The sequence below is a fragment of the Sceloporus undulatus genome, chromosome 2, assembly GCF_019175285.1.
Source record: "Sceloporus undulatus isolate JIND9_A2432 ecotype Alabama chromosome 2, SceUnd_v1.1, whole genome shotgun sequence".
Taxonomy (NCBI): Eukaryota; Metazoa; Chordata; class Lepidosauria; order Squamata; family Phrynosomatidae; genus Sceloporus; species Sceloporus undulatus.
The window spans coordinates 171,532,672-171,549,503 of record NC_056523.1 but is presented as its reverse complement, the minus strand read 5'-3'; the positions used below and the strand labels follow the sequence as shown (position 1 = coordinate 171,549,503).

Here is a 16,832-nt window from a genome sequence, read left to right as displayed (position 1 = left end):
GTGGGAATAGAAAAATAGAAATATCTGGTCCTCAAATAAAATATCTGTTTTCTGGTTGAAGTAACTTCCTGATTGACAGTGCCATGCTAATTTTCTGAGGGCCAGTATGCAAAGGCTGAGTCCAGGTTATTTGGGCCTCTGTGCTCACTCAGGTCAGTACCCAGGTAAGTGCGGTGACAGATGAGTGTTTACACGCCTGTCCCCACACCAATCCGGGAACTGCTAACAGCACCTGCTCCTTACCTTGCTGCAACATTGCTTGCACCTACATGGCCAGGCACCCCATTTTCACATTAGACATGGTGAGAGGGGGCTTCTGAGTATGAGCAACAGTGTAATAAGGTAAAGACTGCAAAGAGCTGTCTAAACAGCCGGGGTGCTGCAGAGTTTCTAGGAAACTTTGCAGCAACCCAGGAATCAAATTACTCAGGGATAAAGGCTGTTTACTCTGGGATCAGGCTAGATCCACTGGATCCATGTTTGATCTGGCAGAACTGGGCCTGATCCTGGCCCTAGGGTTATGGACTGCATCATCTGAACTGGATGACACAAGGCCAGGAATAACACAGGCTTTTTGGCCCATGCGGACAAACCCTAACTGAAAGAAGCTGGTAGCGTGAGCTTTTGTAGACTTGGATCTACTTCCTAAGATGCCTGCATTTGAACAAGCAGATTCACATCTAAGACAACTCTTTTTCTTTCTGTTAGTCTCAAAGGTGCTTTCTGTTAGTCTCAAAGGTGCTGTTAGTCTCAAAGGTGCTTCTGTTAGTCTCAAAGATGCTACACTGATTTTTCAGACTAACATGGCTATTTCTGAGAATCAGTTGAACTACCTCTAGTCTTGCTGGGGTTGAGTTGAATCCAAACTCTTTCATAGCTAGGAAGTACAGTAATAGAAATTAATTAGGACTAAGCTTGCCTGGTCCTAACTTTGTGTCAGCATTGTGGCTGTGTGCCTGGGCTGGAAAAGGTTATATCTTTTGTTACTATATCTCCCTCCCCACTTTCCATCTCCCCTTTTTTTTGGCTCTTTTTCTGGCAGCTAGGAGATCCAGCTCTGCAAAAGTTTGTTGCTGTCATGGGAGGTAATTATGTTGCCAGCTCTTTCCCTGTGACCTCAGACCTCTGGTATTATGAAAACAACAGGTAACATAACCTAATATCAGCTCTGATGGACCAGCATTTTCCCCATGCTGGAGATTGATTATTTATGCCATTATCATATTTACCTAGTTCTCTGAAACCTCCCTTGGAAAGAACATCTGTTGTCTTATGGCTAGCACAGGTTCATAAACCACCACTTTTAGTAATACTGTTCAAGTTGAACCAGACTTGTTATTGTGTGCCTTCAAGTTGTTTCAGACTTATGTTGACCCTGAGGTGACAAGTTTTCTGGGGTTGAGTGTGTGTCTCGCTCAAGGTCACCCAGTGAGTTTCCATGGCCAAGCGGGAATTGAACCCTGATCTCAGAGTCATAGTCTAATACTCAAACCACTATGCCATGTTGGCTCTTGGAGCCAACTAAAGACATATTGGAAAAAACTTTAGAATGATCGTACTTTCTACTGTTTTGTGGCTACATGCACAGTAACCTGGATGGATTTGCCTGATCAACTTTTCCAGGGAAAAAAGCCATTGATAAGTACCTCTAGAAGCAACCAAAACGTCCTAATAAAAAAGTTATAAAGTATCTTTAGGATAAACCAGAATACTACAAAACAGTTAGCAAACTTTGGGTCTTAAATGCAAGGTGTTGGGGCCATTTTCATTGGTCCTGCAAAACTTTAGCTGTAACTGAAAGGATTGCCTAATTGACTATTTTCAGACGTTTCCGCTCCCTAATCCAAATGTTTCTATTCCTTATTCTTGCTTTCTTCACATGCCATTATTGGATATTTTTTGTTTCCAATAAAGCTACTTTATTGCATTTTGCATTTGTGCATATGTGCATTTTGCATTTGTGCATATTTGCTTATGAGGGACTTATTAAAAGAAATCAATCAGGCACACCAGCCATTCTATGTTGCTTCTCCCACCCCACCTCAGTAGGAGAGGTAAAATTAAACAGAGGCATGGAATGGGTGAGACAGTACACATGGTTGATGGAATGCAAAATGGTGGCGCTGTTTCAAAATGTGGAATCATAATGGCACTTTGGGCATAAACCCTGGCAAGAATTTAAAAGTATTTCCAGAATTCTTGCCTCACATTATTAGTGATTGAAAAGAGGATATGATTTCAGGAGCCAAGGTACTCCACTGCATTATCCTCCCCCATCCCTCAGTTTCCCATCTTTCTTAATAGTCAATGAGTCTCTCTTCTCTTCATATAACTCTTTCCTTTTAACAAATTATTCAGTCAGCATTGTATGCACCATGAGCACATTCAGAACTTACTGAGTTGTTTGGGATCCATTCCTGTAACGCTTCTCCCTTTCCCCTAAATATCTGTTATACTTTTGCAATGCCGTTTTCTTCCTGAAAATGGATGGTGCCATTTTTGATACATAGAGATCAACAATCAGCAAATCAGGTCAGTTATTAGCATCTGGAGACCAGGGTTCGAATCCCTGTTCGGCCACGAACACCCATTGATTGACCTTAAGCAAGTCACGTTTTCAGCCTCAGAGGGAGGCAAAGGCAAAACACACTCTAAAAAAATCTTGCCAGGAAAACCCCATGATAGGGTCACCTTAGGGAGGCTGTAAGCTGGAAATAACATACATGCATACAACAAAGTCACATTAGATCCCAAGGCAAACTGTATATAATAGTAGCAATAGTAGCCATGCATCTTTTCACAAAGCTAATATTTCATCCCATTGGAAGCTATATGCTGTACAGATTTATTAAGATAATACAGAACCAAAGAGAAATGCAAACCACAGGAACAGTGGTAGGACTTTATCCATGTGAGATCCTCATTTCTGCTCAAAACAGCGAGGAAGGAATACAATTGCTAATCAGAGCTGCTAGCAGATCAAATGGTGCACATGTTGGGAAAAGACAGATTTCCACATGGATATTTAGCCCAAGGATATGTACAGAATGATTTCAGGATATTACTTGCCATTTGGGATTCAACAGGCCAAGCAGTCCACATTCAACCAAATCTTCTCTTACGGCAAACAGCAGTGGAACTGAATTCTACCTTTCTTGGGATGAGCCCTACATTCAAATGAGAGAGGCGTCTCGTTGAAAAGATTAGCAGAGGCAGATAAGTTTAGCTGAAAAACAGGTCATGTGCCCCACTGCTGATCTTCCCTTATGAGGGTCCAGAGTCACATTCTCAGTTAGGATCAACAGGGAGAAAAGCCCTGGCTGTGAGGACCTGAAGTGTAAAAGCAATGCTTGATCTATATATGTGCACCACATACAACTGAACCAAATCCATTCTTATTTTCTAACCAGCTGTGCATGACTGGTTAGAGATAGAAATAGACAAAGAAGCCTCCTAAATGCACATTTTGGAACACTGTGGTTTTCCCCGCTGAAGCGTAAAGTTCACCTTTCAGATTGAGCTGCCTTTTCTTTTCTTTTTTAATATTTTGTTCTAAAGGAAGTGGAAGTGGACACAAACTTGACGTTAGAGCTTTTTGTGCTTCCAGCGCTGTATCCTCCAACAGACAGACAAGGGCCCCCTAGCTCAGTGCCACTGGTTGAGGAGATTTTTCTCCCAATGCCGGGGCTACACATTCCACCTCCGCTACTGCTCACAATCCCTCCGCCTCTGACAAAGCTCCTGCTACTAGAAGCATATCCTCCTCCAATACAAGGGTCGGGATCACACATCAGTCCACCCTGGGTCCGACAGACAGCTAAAGCAAGAAGTAAACAAGACAGGATTATGCATTTCCAAAGCTGAAACATCTGTATAAGATTGATTACAAAGGTGGGGTAGGGTAGGGTGGATTGGGGGACAATTCTCAAAAAGACTACTTACAGATGTTTACTGGACAGGAATCAGCACACAACCTGTTCAAAGAAAATGGAAAAATCTCACACATCTATTGTATCATGCATATTGCATTTCTTTTGGAAGAGATGCCCCACGTGGCTCACCAAGTGGGGTAGCCTCTCTGTTTTAACTTTTCCAAGTGATTCTTGGCCACATTGATTTTGGAGAGGTGCAAGGCTTTGGCAGTAGGTCACAGAAGACTTGGCAGCTCCAGCAAAGGGTGCTGAAGCCACATGCCACATTTCCCCAATCTCTCTCTTTCCCCATAACAGGGATGGAGGAATCAGGCTGCTTAGGTTTTACAACTTGTGAGCTTTCTGAAGTCCATATTCATTAATTCCCATGTCTGCATTGTTAATTTTGGGTAAAGAAAAAGCCAACGTAAAGATCCTAGGATCATAGAATCATAGGGCTGGAAGGGACCACAGGGCCCCTCTAGTCGAAGCCCTGTCATGCAGGCACACCATCAAAGCATTCTCAAGTGACAGTCATCCAAAATCTGTTTAAAGAAGAGATTCCACCATCTGAGGTGTGGAATAGCTCTTACTGTCAAGAAATTCTTTCTAATGTTTAGGTGACATCTCCTTTCTTGCAATTTGAATCCAGTGTGGTTCATGTTCTAGTCTCCAGAGCAGCTGAGAACAAGCTTACTCCATCATCAATATGGCATCCCTTAAAACATTTTAAAATGTCTGTCATATCACCTCTCACTCATCTCTTCTCCAAGCTAAACATTTCCAGTTCTCTAAGCCACTCCTCACAGGACATGGCTTCTAGACCCCTTATTATCTTGGTCACTCTCCTCTAAACATGTTCCAGCTTGTCAACCTCCTTTTTGAACTGTAGTGTCCAGTATTGGACACTGTATTCCAGGTGAGGTCTCACCAAAGCTTGAATAGAATGGCACTCTTACATCCCTTGATCAGTATGCAAAGGGATCTTGCAGCACCTTTGAAATTAGCTGAAACAAAGAACTAGTTATGCAGCCCCCAAACATGTTGCCAGTTATTTTCTTTCAGTTAGTCTCAAAGGTTCTACAAGAACCCTTTGCATACTGGTTTTCCAGACTAACATGACTATGGAGATTATCACATGAGGCTAAAAAGTGGAATTAAAACACAACAGATGTGTCTATGGCCAAACCTTATCTGATGACACCATGGCTGAGCTATAGCTAGTCTGTCCTCCATCTGTGACTAACGTACATCTTTTCACTGACAAGCTTTCCTTGTCAATTGCTGTCAACAGTGCTGCTGTTGCATTAGATGAAGTCCCAGCATTGGGCATTCATGTTGTGTCAATTTACTTCTCTCCATTGCTCCCCTCACTATTCACAAGCAGCCTGTATTCTTTCTTTTTTTTAAAAAAAAATATTTTCTCCCCTTCACATCTAAATAACATTGCTATAATATCTAAATAGCTTTTAAAAGAGAGAGAATAATAAAAGTTAAAAAACAAAAACATGCTGGTAAAGCAATAGGGCAGAGAGGCAAGTTTAGGGAGCATGCTGGGAAAGAGAATGCCGGAGTGGTAATGGCTGCTACAGTGGTTGCAGACGTGTGATGGGGACTGCTCCCTAACCAGTATGTATGTGTTTCTTTACATTAATGCAACCCATGGAGAGAACATGACTTGTGTGATAACCTGCTACGTCTTCGAATCCCTTGATCTGGACACTACTGTTGATAAAGCCTAGAATTGTCTTAGCCTTTTTGAAAGCCACATTACATTGTTGACTCAGTTTAAGCTGGTGCACCACTAAGACCTCTAAATCTTTTTCATAGAAAATGCATACGAAAATGCATATTTTTTCTACACATTTCTTTTAAGGTATCACATGTATGTGCACAATTTCCTCAGCTATACACATTTTGTATGTATTTCTTTCCACCACAAAATTCAGAGAAGTGTGCAATGAGGAAGAAACTTGTATTCTAGTTCATCTATTAGTTCAGGGAGTGTGAATTAGCTTGGTATATATCAAAATGCAAACCTAATAAGCACCTGAACAGAAAAAAAATGCAATAAAAATTGCAGCAACCTTCAGTCCTAGCTTAGCCTTGATAACCTGAGCCCTAGTTTGGAGAAAAGTCAGGGTACAAATAAACCAATACATCACCTGCTCTCCTCTCCTTCCAGCATCTTCCTATAAGTGGCGATCTCAATGTCCAAGGCCAGCTTGACATTCATCAGCTCCTGGTACTCCCGCAGCTGGCGGGCCATGTCTGCCTTGGCTTTTATGAGGGCATCTTCCAGCTCTGTCAGCTTGCACTTGGCATCTTTGAGAGCCATTTCTCCTCGCTCCTCAGCTTCTGCGATGGCAGCCTCCATCTTGTTACGCTGCAGAGATGACATTTATTCTCAGCTGTTGGGCCTAACAATATAACTATTCTGAATAAATGTAACATTATGGTTGCAGACTGAAAGACACATAGCTGGGTTTGGGCAAGAGTAGAAAATACCTTTCAAACTACAATGACATCTAGAATAAGTTATGTGGGAAGATGTGCCCAACAAGTTCAAATCTTATTATATCTTATAACCATCATGTTTAAAAGGATTAGAGTTGAGACAATATAATTATTTGCTTCAAAAGATTCATTGGGAGTGTGATGTTATAAATGTCTTTCTTTTGTCCGTGCTTGACTCACTGCTTCCCCACATCCCTCTGTGCCTATCAGTAGAAACCATAATTCACAGGACATCAATACCACAGAAAACCAAACCAGAATTACCTGGCCTTTGGCGCCGTCAATTTCAGTCTTCAGTCTCTGAATCACACGGTTCAACTCCATGATCTCATTCTTGGTGTCACGTAGGTGGTCACTATGTTTGCCAGCTGTTGCCCTCATCTCTTCATACTTAAAAAGCAAAGATTCAATGTGAAAAGCCTCCTAACCATTACAACCACTTCTGGGTGAGTCAGTCTCTAATTATCCAAGCTATTGCTCTAACCTCCTGTATTTTTTTAGATCAAATATTTTAGGATTTACTACAGTTTACTGAAGTTACAGTAATTGGATCACGGGATGATAAGATTAAACAAGTTGCAGCTTGACTTGAATTTAGAACAGAGATGTTTTAGTCTGGAATATCAGTATAGAAAGGGATCTTCTAGCACCTTTGAGACTAACTGTGGGAAAGAAGTTGTAGCATGTGCTTTTGTAGACTTGGGCACAAAACAAACCACCCCGAAAGGGCGGGCTGGAGGCGGCTGGTTTTCCTCTGGAGGGATGCAGCAGCCAAACTGCACAGCGCCCCTCCACCCCAAAAAGAATCTGTCTTCTTTGGACACTGCACCAATGTCACGAGTGCACCATTGGCACACTGAAGTGATGCACAGCAACGTCTATATGCTGGACGTCACTTACCTCACGATGGCAGCTCCCATATGGATGGGAGGATGCCATTACAAGGATGCCATGATGTGCTAGGGTTAGGGACCATGTGGTTGGTGCACAGTCCCTAACCCTAGAATCACCTCATGGACGCCACTTCTTGGCGGTATGTACCGGGCCTTGGTCTACTTTCTCAGATGCATCCAAAAGCTTATGCTACAACTTCTTTTGCACAATTAGTCTCAATAGTGCTGTGAGAGCCCTTTGTATCTTGACTTGAGTTGTCTTTCTCACCTCTCCCTCACTAATCCTTTGTTCTGTCCCTCCATTTCTGCTTTCTATTTTCTCATCAATCTCAGAAGCACAGAGCTGTCCTGCATGCAAAAACAGAAACTACTAGAAAAAGACATAGAGACAGAATATTGCTTGTTTGTCATCCAGTGTCAGGAGTTGGTGATCTTGGGCAGAGCATGTTTTCTTCTGGTTGGTATGCATCTCCTATGGACATCAAGGAACATACTTACTGATGATGGTGCTCCACACATAAAGCTGTGATGGACTGCAGTACCCAAGATGGGAAACAAACTAACCCATGCCTCCTTTTCTAATCTGTCTCCCACATAATGGCTTCTATGGGAGGAATTTTTTTGCATGTTTTACATTTACACACTCTGTGTTGTGTGCCTTCAAGTTGTTTCCAGCTTATGGTGACTCTAAGGTGAATCTATCACAGGATTTTCTTAACAAGATTTGTTCAGAGGAGTTTGCCTCATGGCCTTCCCCTGAGGCTGAGAGCATGCGACTTGCCCGTCATCTAGTGGGCTTCATGGCTGAGTGGGGAATGGAACCCTGGTCTCCATAGTCCAATACTCAAACCTCTACACCATACTGGCTCTTACATACTCATTCCTACTAGTAATAATAACAACAATGCTAAAAACTCAAAAACAAATCCCTTCCCATCTGGGCCCAAAAGATAAAAAGGAAAGCTTAAAACAGTACTAATATTGTCCATTATTTCTTGGTTCCATGTTAACACTTTTGCCTTGGAACTGACCTCCCTTTTTAATACATTGATTCCATGATGCACTATGCCCATACAAGAATTAATTATCCTTTTTCATACAAAGAAATAGGATTCTCACCTTGCACTGGTACCATGACTCTGCCTCATAGCGGCTCTTGTTTGCAATGTCTTCATACTGGGCTTTGACCTCAGCAATGATGCTATCCAAATCCAGATCTCGGCTGTTATCCATTTGCACAATAACTGAGGTATCTGAGATGCAGGAGTGCAGTTCCTGCAGTTCCTGCATGGAATACATATGAATTTCATCAGAACAACCCAGTCCCCTCCTTTGACATGGCTTAGCAGTGAAGGATTGCCAGCCACAAAACACATTTGCTTAGCTGGTCTAAGGTCACAAATTGGGCAATGGTCTCACTACAACTAATGGCAGGGTTGACTGCCATGTTCGTCTGACAGATCCTAATATCTTCAGTGAAAACAAGCTGTCTTCTAGCCTAGGTGCATCCAGATAGTTCTTCTTACAGAGTGGGTTTCCAGAGGCGTGGATAACAGAGTTATTTGAATACCATTCTTTGACTTTATTTATCTGTGGGTGCATCTGAACTGCAGAATTAATGTAGCTTGACACCACTTTAACTACCATGTTGTCATGCTATGGAATCATGGGGTTTGTAGTTTTGTGAGGCGCCAGAGATTTGTGGCAGAGAAGGCTAAATATCTCACAAAACTACAAATCCAAGAATTCCATAGCATTAAGCCATAGCATTATGCCATGGCAGTTAAAGCATTGTCAAACTGCATTAATTTTCCAGTGCAGATGGAGCCTCTGTTTTCAATTCAAGCATTTTAGGTATTCTTTGGCTTCTGTTAATAACATACATACATCTCCTTAGAAGCTAACCTTACCGTTTGTTTAAATCTGGAAAAGGCAATGTCTTTGCTACCAGTCATCTTAACAGCAACAACCCTCCAGAAAGGGTTTTTCCTTCCACACTGCCTCTGGAGGGCCGATGTCTCCTTGTACAAGATCTGATTCTTAATTCTTTACAGTAATATTGCATGAATATCTTTAACACGACTTGGTTTTTGCTCTTCTGAAAAAGCAAAATAGTCTCTGTCTGTCATAACCTTGCATCAACACATATGTCAAAATACTTCTGCAATGATTTAAGTTTTTATTTTTTTATTTTTCATTTATCAACTTACTTTCTCTTCCTTTTAGAAAGATAGGGGAGCACAAATTTAAAGCAGGGGAGGGACTGCATGGTGTAGCATAGGAAATAGCATTACCATGTCATGTAAACACCTCAGAAAACTGATCTCTTCCATTAAGCTTTCTACTTTGCCTTCCAGGTCAGCCTTGTTCATGTATATGCCGTCAACATCCTAGACATTGGACAGAAATACAATAAAATAAGATACTTTAATTTATTCGATTATTTCTTTATATATTGAGTTACTCCGTGAGTTTGAGTTTCCACTTTCCCCCTTACTCTCCACTCATAATTCTGTGAGGTAAATCAGACTGAGGAAGTATAACGGAATCAAAGTCACCCAGTGAAATCCACTTTGGGTCTCCCAAGTCTCAGTAAGGGATTTGCTCCATTTGAGCACACAGATTCTTATCCAAGGCAGTACCCTGGTTAGAATGTCCTGACAATGACCTATTCCAAGGGAACAATGGTGGTAGACAACTGCTCATTTTTGCACCTGTGCACTTGTGGTGAGCTTCCCTGTTTTGTCCCAAATTTGCAACGGAAAGTGACTTCTGCTTTCAAATTATAGTGTTTGTAAAGTGCATGAAAGGTGGTTTTGAGAGCTTCAGGGTGGTATTTTTTAAAGCAAATCCAATCAAAATAAGCAAAACTTAGTGGATGACAGAACCCGAATAGAAATCCAGCAATTCCTCAGGATACTCAGAATAAAAATTTCAGCGCATACTTCTAGGATACATTGGCTTCTATGTATAGTATTTATCCTTTAACAGTAAATACTGCATTTAAGCATGTATAAATCTAGAAAATGTCAAAAAAATTAACCCCAAAAACCTGTATCAATTTATCCATGGGTCAATGTAAGTAATGCACTTCAATTCTTATATGTAAAAAAGGCAAGGGCGTAATCTGTCCTGGAAGCACTGGTGCCCATTCTGCCCTCACATCCATCCGGTCTTTGTTGTGAGCACAAACAATGATGCCTGCTGGAAATTTTGTAAGTTCTTTGGCATTGTTATCTCCTTTGTTATGTGCTCCTACATTTTACTCTCGACTTATCCACAGGTCATATCAAAATCCATAATTTTGGCTCCCAAACCTGCCCTGGACTTATACATGAGGTCAACCTATAGTCGAGTATATACAGTAATTTGTTTCTCTTGCTGATTTGGCCAGCTGGGCTCCTGGTTAAAAATGTAAGTTTGTCCTACCCTGCTACCATGTGTTTTACCCTTCTATGGCCTGGTACATACCACCAATAAACGGTGTACCAGGGCTGATAGTAGGGTTAGGGACCATGCTGCAACTGCACAGTCTTTAACCCTAGTACGTACTGACGCCGTTACAATGGTGGTGTTCCATGTACATGGGCACTGCCAGTCTGACATAAGCACCTCAAGGTGTCCGCATGGCACCATACGTTGCTTACATCACAAGTGCTCCAATGGCGCACTCACAACATCACTGTGGTGCCGCAGAAAGAACCTAGAAATACCAGGTTCTTTTTGCTCTGCAGTGACAGAGTGCCATTTGGGGGCTGTGCCATCCCTGCGGAGCAAAAATGGGTGCCGGCAGGCCGCTGTTTCTCAGCAGTCTGTCCCGGGCCTATGTTTAGTCACTCTTCCCTGACCCTCTTCCCTGTTGGAGAAGAAAAAGATTTATGCTCCCATGTGTGTGTGCATGGATACAGTTACACCACACAGTAGCTGTTACCAATTGTCAGTGTCTGTTCACTCCTTCAGCTTGGGGAAAAACCTTTTTAGGAGTGGGTGGAACTACACATTTAGAAGTCAGAGAGGAACAACCAGAACTTCATAATTTGAGGCTTTCCCTTGAGCTATGCTTTGCTTCCCCTAATGACAAGCCACTCAATTGAAGAAGGAAGATGGAAGCAAAAAGCCAGACTAGATCGACCTTTGACTTGATCCAATTTGGCACCAAATTTTGTTGACAACTTTGGTACTGGGAAATGTGGTGGCTGTTGTTGCATTTTGGTGGCATGAACAGTAATTTGGAAGCTGTGGAAATCCCATTGGGTTCAGGGGAAAGGGAAACCAATGCATTCTTTCCACTTCAGCCCAGTCAACCACCCTTTCTTTAGAGCACTAAAATGTAAAAGGATGCTCTGTGTATGAAGGGCAGAGTAAGAGTTTCTATTGATTTATGTTGAACTCTGAGCCACTCACTTTTTTCAGTGTTACAAACTCATTCTCAGCACCTGTTCGCCGATTGCATTCCTCTTCGTACCTGTGAAGAAGCGAACAGGTTTGGGCATATTCTTATACAGTACTGTAAAAACAAAGCTTGAGAAAATTAGGTTTTGGGGGGACTATAACTCTCAGAGGGCTGTTGTGGAATCTGGGGGTTGTGGCAAAAGAAAAAAGGGGGGTACATTTCCCCAAGCCCAGTGGGAAAAAGAACATGAATGTGAAACAGCACAGCCAACATTTTGGTAACATGAAGAAAGCGTGATTTTTGTAGTGCAACTATTACCTTATGATTTATCTAACACTGGAAATATGGCTTGTAGCTTAGACTTACATTCTCTCACCTGGGATGGGACTCTAGATCTCACTTAAGGCCTGCTAGATCTTTAATAAAGGCAGAAGAAGAAACAAGAAGGCAGCAGCAAGCAAATGTGTGTGTGTTTTAAAAAACCTGACGTCTACAAGAGGGCTCTATCACAAACAGATGTGTATGTAGCAGATCAATCAATCAATCAATCCTCCTGCATAGGCTTAGCCTGGTATGTGCCAAGTGCAGAATGTTTTAAATCTTTTCAGAATGTGGGGTTGTATAGATATCTAGATAGATAGAACGAAAGAACCAGCATGGTGTAGTGGTTTGAGCATTGGACTACAACTCTGGAGATCAAGGTTCGATTTACTACTTGTCCATGGAAACTATTAACTTTGCATATGCAAAATCACCAGACACAATGTTAACACTGGGTAAAAAGAGATTCTATTTATGTCCACCAACTTCTATCTCTATCTGTAGGCCTATCTATCTATCTATCATTGTTGTGTGTGTTCAAGTTGTTTCCAATTTACAGCAACTCCAAGGCAAACCTATCATAGGGTTTTCTGGGGCTGAGGGTGTGTGACTTGCCCAAGGTCACCCCATGAGTTTCCATAGTTGAATGGGGAATTGGACCCTAGTCTGCAGAGTTGTAGTCCAACACTCAAACCACTACACCATTCTGTCTCTCTCTCTCTATATATATATATATACACACACACACACTTCTATGTAACTTTTTATACTTTGTATTTCGTGTAAATCCCCACTACCACGGTGAAGAGCTCCCATGCTAGTGGGGCAGTGAATAGATTCCAGGTTTTCATCCAGGCTTGGAGTTCTCTAAGGCATTTAAACTATCTCTAAATAGCTTCAGCACTCATTTAAAGATAGGCAAGATCTGGAATGAATATCATCAGCCTATTAGCATGAGAGGAAGCAACTGCCACTGCTTCATATAAAGTTGAGACTTCTTAAGTATGTCTAGTTCTTAGCTATGTAAAGGCTTCCACTTACTTTCTCCTGTAATCTTCCAATATGTCCCTTGAGTTGGTCAGGTCTGACTCCAGCTTACTGCGGTCACATGCCAGGGTCTCAAGCTGTTTCTTTAGTTTATGGATCAAGCCATCAAACATGGGCTCCATGTTGCTCTTGACCCGCTTCTGCTCTTGCAATAAGCTCCATTTTGTCTCTAGCACCTTGTTTTGCTGTTCCAAGAACCGGACCTAGTTCCCCAAACCCCAAAATAACATTGGTTATTATCAACATTTGTGGGGTTTGGAATACTCTCTTACAAACCTAGATTGGCTTTGTACCACTTTATCTATCCTGATTCTCCCAAATAATCTATTGAAATTTGGACAGGTGAAATGCTGAGTATTTGCTTTGAGATCCCTAGTAATTATGGTTCTAAAATACCCAGGATCTCATGCAATGAACGTTTGGAGATAATTTGTTAAAAAAATTAAAATGTTATTTTAATCATTATATATTGAATGACATAATTTTAGTTTGCACTTTTCATTATTTTAATTTGCTGCTGGTCATTTCATCAGTTTTTAATTATTTCTGATTTAATAAGCTAACCAATTAGAATGAAACTTTACAATCATATATAGTTCAGTATTATCTTTGACAGAGTTTCAGACAGGGACCTTTTTTCACTCTAGTCTTGTGAAGGTTTAAACCTGGGATCTTCTACATATCAAGCACTTGTGCTACCAATTAGCTATAGCCCTACTTTCATCACTAGGGCTGCATCTGTACTGCAGAAATAATCCAATTTGACACCACTTTAACTTCCCTGGCTCAGTGATATGGCATTCTGGGAACTGCAGTTTTGTGAGACATTTAGCCTTCTCTGCCAGAGAGCTCTGGTGCCACAACAAACTACAATTCCTAGAATTCCATAGAATGGAGCATGACAGTTATAATAGTGTTAAACTGGATTATTTCTGTGTGAAACTGAAGGCTTTCATGGCCAGCATCCATAGTTTCTTGTGGGTTTTTCGGGCTATGAGGCTGTGTTCTAGAGGAGTTTATTGCTGACGTTTCGCCAGGAGCTGTGGCTGGCTTCTTCAGAGAATGCCGGCATGAAAGAGAGTGAGGTATATATACTGGGAGGAGATATAGATATATATATATATATATATATATATATATATATATATATATATAGGTTAAGAGGAAGCGATTTATATGTTAAACTGTGTATTGTTCTGTTATTGTATGGCAAGGACTCAGGGTGTCTGCTGGGAACCCCACCCCCCGACCTTGGGTGGTTTGCATTTGCATTTACTGGGTTTCGATTTTGGTGTTTTGCAGGGCTAGTAGCCAAACTTTGTTTATTTTAAGGGTGTCTTCTTTCCTGTTGAAATTGTCCAGGTGTTTATGGATTTCAATGGCTTCCCTGTGCATGCTGACCTGCTAGTTGTTGACAACAGTATATATATACCCCACTCTCTTCCATGTCAACATTCTCTGAAAATGCCAGCCACAGCTGCTGGTGAAATGTCAGGAACCCCTCTAGAACATGGCCTCATAGCTAGAAAAATCCACAAAAATCTATGGATTGTTTCTGCTGTGTGGATGCAGCCTTGAAATATAAATGCTATCTTCTCATGTCTTGTTACTAGAAGAACAAGAGGGAAACAAACCAAAACCCACTGGGTAGCCAATTCTTGTCACATGCTAATTCTGTCTGCCCCTCTCCCTGGGCTATTGGTATTGTCAGCACAGGTTATACTGGACTGTAATCAATAAATGAGAGGATTTGATTCCCTGTGTATTCAAGCATATTGATGCCGAATGGAGGTTGCTCTCCCCTTCTTTTTTTTCTGAAATGCTTTTCATTTTCAGTACCTTTGTGGAAGGCAGGCACAACATGGTCTTCTCCATCCTGGAAATAGCTGTGCACCTATTGAATTTGGCCATTGAAAATAGTGGAGAATGTTGTTTCCTCCTCTCTCTTTTTGGCAGAGTTTAGCAACAGTCACACATTACATATTTAGGATGGAAAGAATTTAGGAAGTTTTCAAAAATCCAGAAAGAAGAAAGCAAAATTGACCAGGTTTTCTTTCCCAGGAGATAACAGTAAAGGTCACTAGCTGAGACCTTAGGCAGCTATTGCTAGTCTGGAAAAGCAACAGTGGGCAGGATGTGGAAAAGTTACTTTTGTTGATTATATTTCTGAGAATTGCTATTGGCTATGCTGGCTAGGAAATTGGGGGGGGGGGGAATCCAAAAAGCAAGTTTTCCAACTGGGCTGCATGAACCAGTATTCTGCCCCCCCTCCCCAAGTGTTATAATAAATTGTTCAGTAATCATCTTCACAAAAGTAACACCCAAAGAGTTTCAGGCAAACAGGACACAATTAAAAATTCCAGAATAGTCTCATATTTAAATCTCTATATATAACTTCGAGAAAACATTATCCTTTCCCCCTTCTTGGGACATGAAAACATATTTCTTTAAGATTATACACACACACACACACACACACACACACACTATCTTAGAAGCTGTACAACTCTGCATTGAAATGTCTATATGAATCATCACAAATGTAGCCTGAGATCTCACAGAACTCACCTTGTCAATGAACGATGCAAATTTGTTGTTGAGGGTCTTCAGTTGTTCTTTCTCCTGTTGCTTCACCAATTGGACGTTGGGGTCAATGTCTAGGTTGAGAGGCTGGAGTAGGTGTGGGTTGACAGTGACTGGGGCAATGCCAGCTTGGCAAGACCCACTTACTCCACCAACCCTGTAGCCAAAGCTGGACATACCATAGCCAAGACTGGGGCCCACCAAACTGTATCCATATTTCACGGGGCGGTAGGTACCAATTGCAATTCTGGGCCGGCAGGATGCAACACCACTAAGACTTCTGCTCCCAAAGCCTAATGCCTTAGCACCAACATTGCTGCCCCCTTTGTATGAGACTGTGCTGACAGCACTGTAGCGTTTCACGTTCCTTGGGAAAACAGCTGAGGATGAACTGTAATTCCTGACTGCACCACCACCCCTTGAACTAACGTGGTAAGATCGGCAGGACATGACGGCTGGCGGATAACAGAATGAAGGCTGATGTTAAACCTGCTAGTGCTGGAGCAGATAGGAAAGTATCTCCAGGTGGTTCCTTCTTACTGACACCTGAATTGGAATGGTCTCCCTTTTTATCTGTGGGATGAATGGCCTTTGACTGCCTAATCAAGCCCAAATGTCCACTTACATGCCATTTATTAGCTTGGGGTGTGAGGTAATAGGTTTGCTTATCCATTTTGCTGAGCAGAGATTTGGTTTCTACTTAAAAGGGCATCTCCTGTAAATGCTCTTTTAATGGCAGGGAAATCCAGTTCCATAAAAACTAGACTTGCAAACCTCCTTTTTTAATAGGGATGATTAAAAGAGAGAAAAAATAAGCAAGAGGAAGGGACTCTTTTGATGTACTCAGCATCTTGTGAGTTAGCAAAGGGATGATTGCTTCATTTTATATGTGGGAAAAACATAAATGGCTTGTTAAGTGTATACATCAGCCTGAGAATGCCTGTGTGTACAATCTGGTGAAAAGAAAAAACCCAGAAATTCTGGATAAGCCTTGCCCCCACCTCAGATTCAAATTTAATATGCCAAATAGACATTCATTAGAATCATAGAATCATAGAATCATAGAGTTGGAAGAGACCACTAGGGCCATCCAGTCCAACCCCCTGCCATGCTTCTTTATATTTGTGTTGTTGTTTGTTATCTGCCCTGTGTCCCATTGCTGGCAGG

At 41.6% G+C, this 16,832-nt stretch overlaps 1 protein-coding gene across 1 annotated transcript; it reads right to left on the bottom strand.

Moving 5' to 3' along the window:
* Positions 1-3,539: 3,539 nt before the first annotated feature.
* Positions 3,540-16,115, bottom strand: LOC121923782 (keratin, type II cytoskeletal cochleal-like). Its single transcript, XM_042454539.1, has 9 exons — positions 15,651-16,115; positions 13,077-13,285; positions 11,726-11,786; positions 9,616-9,711; positions 8,441-8,605; positions 6,693-6,818; positions 6,077-6,297; positions 3,943-3,974; positions 3,540-3,817 (listed from the first exon to the last, which is right to left on the bottom strand). The coding sequence occupies exons 1-9, from the start codon at positions 16,113-16,115 to the stop codon at positions 3,540-3,542; spliced, it is 1,653 nt and encodes a 550-aa protein (XP_042310473.1).
* Between the last annotated feature and the right edge of the window lie 717 nt (positions 16,116-16,832).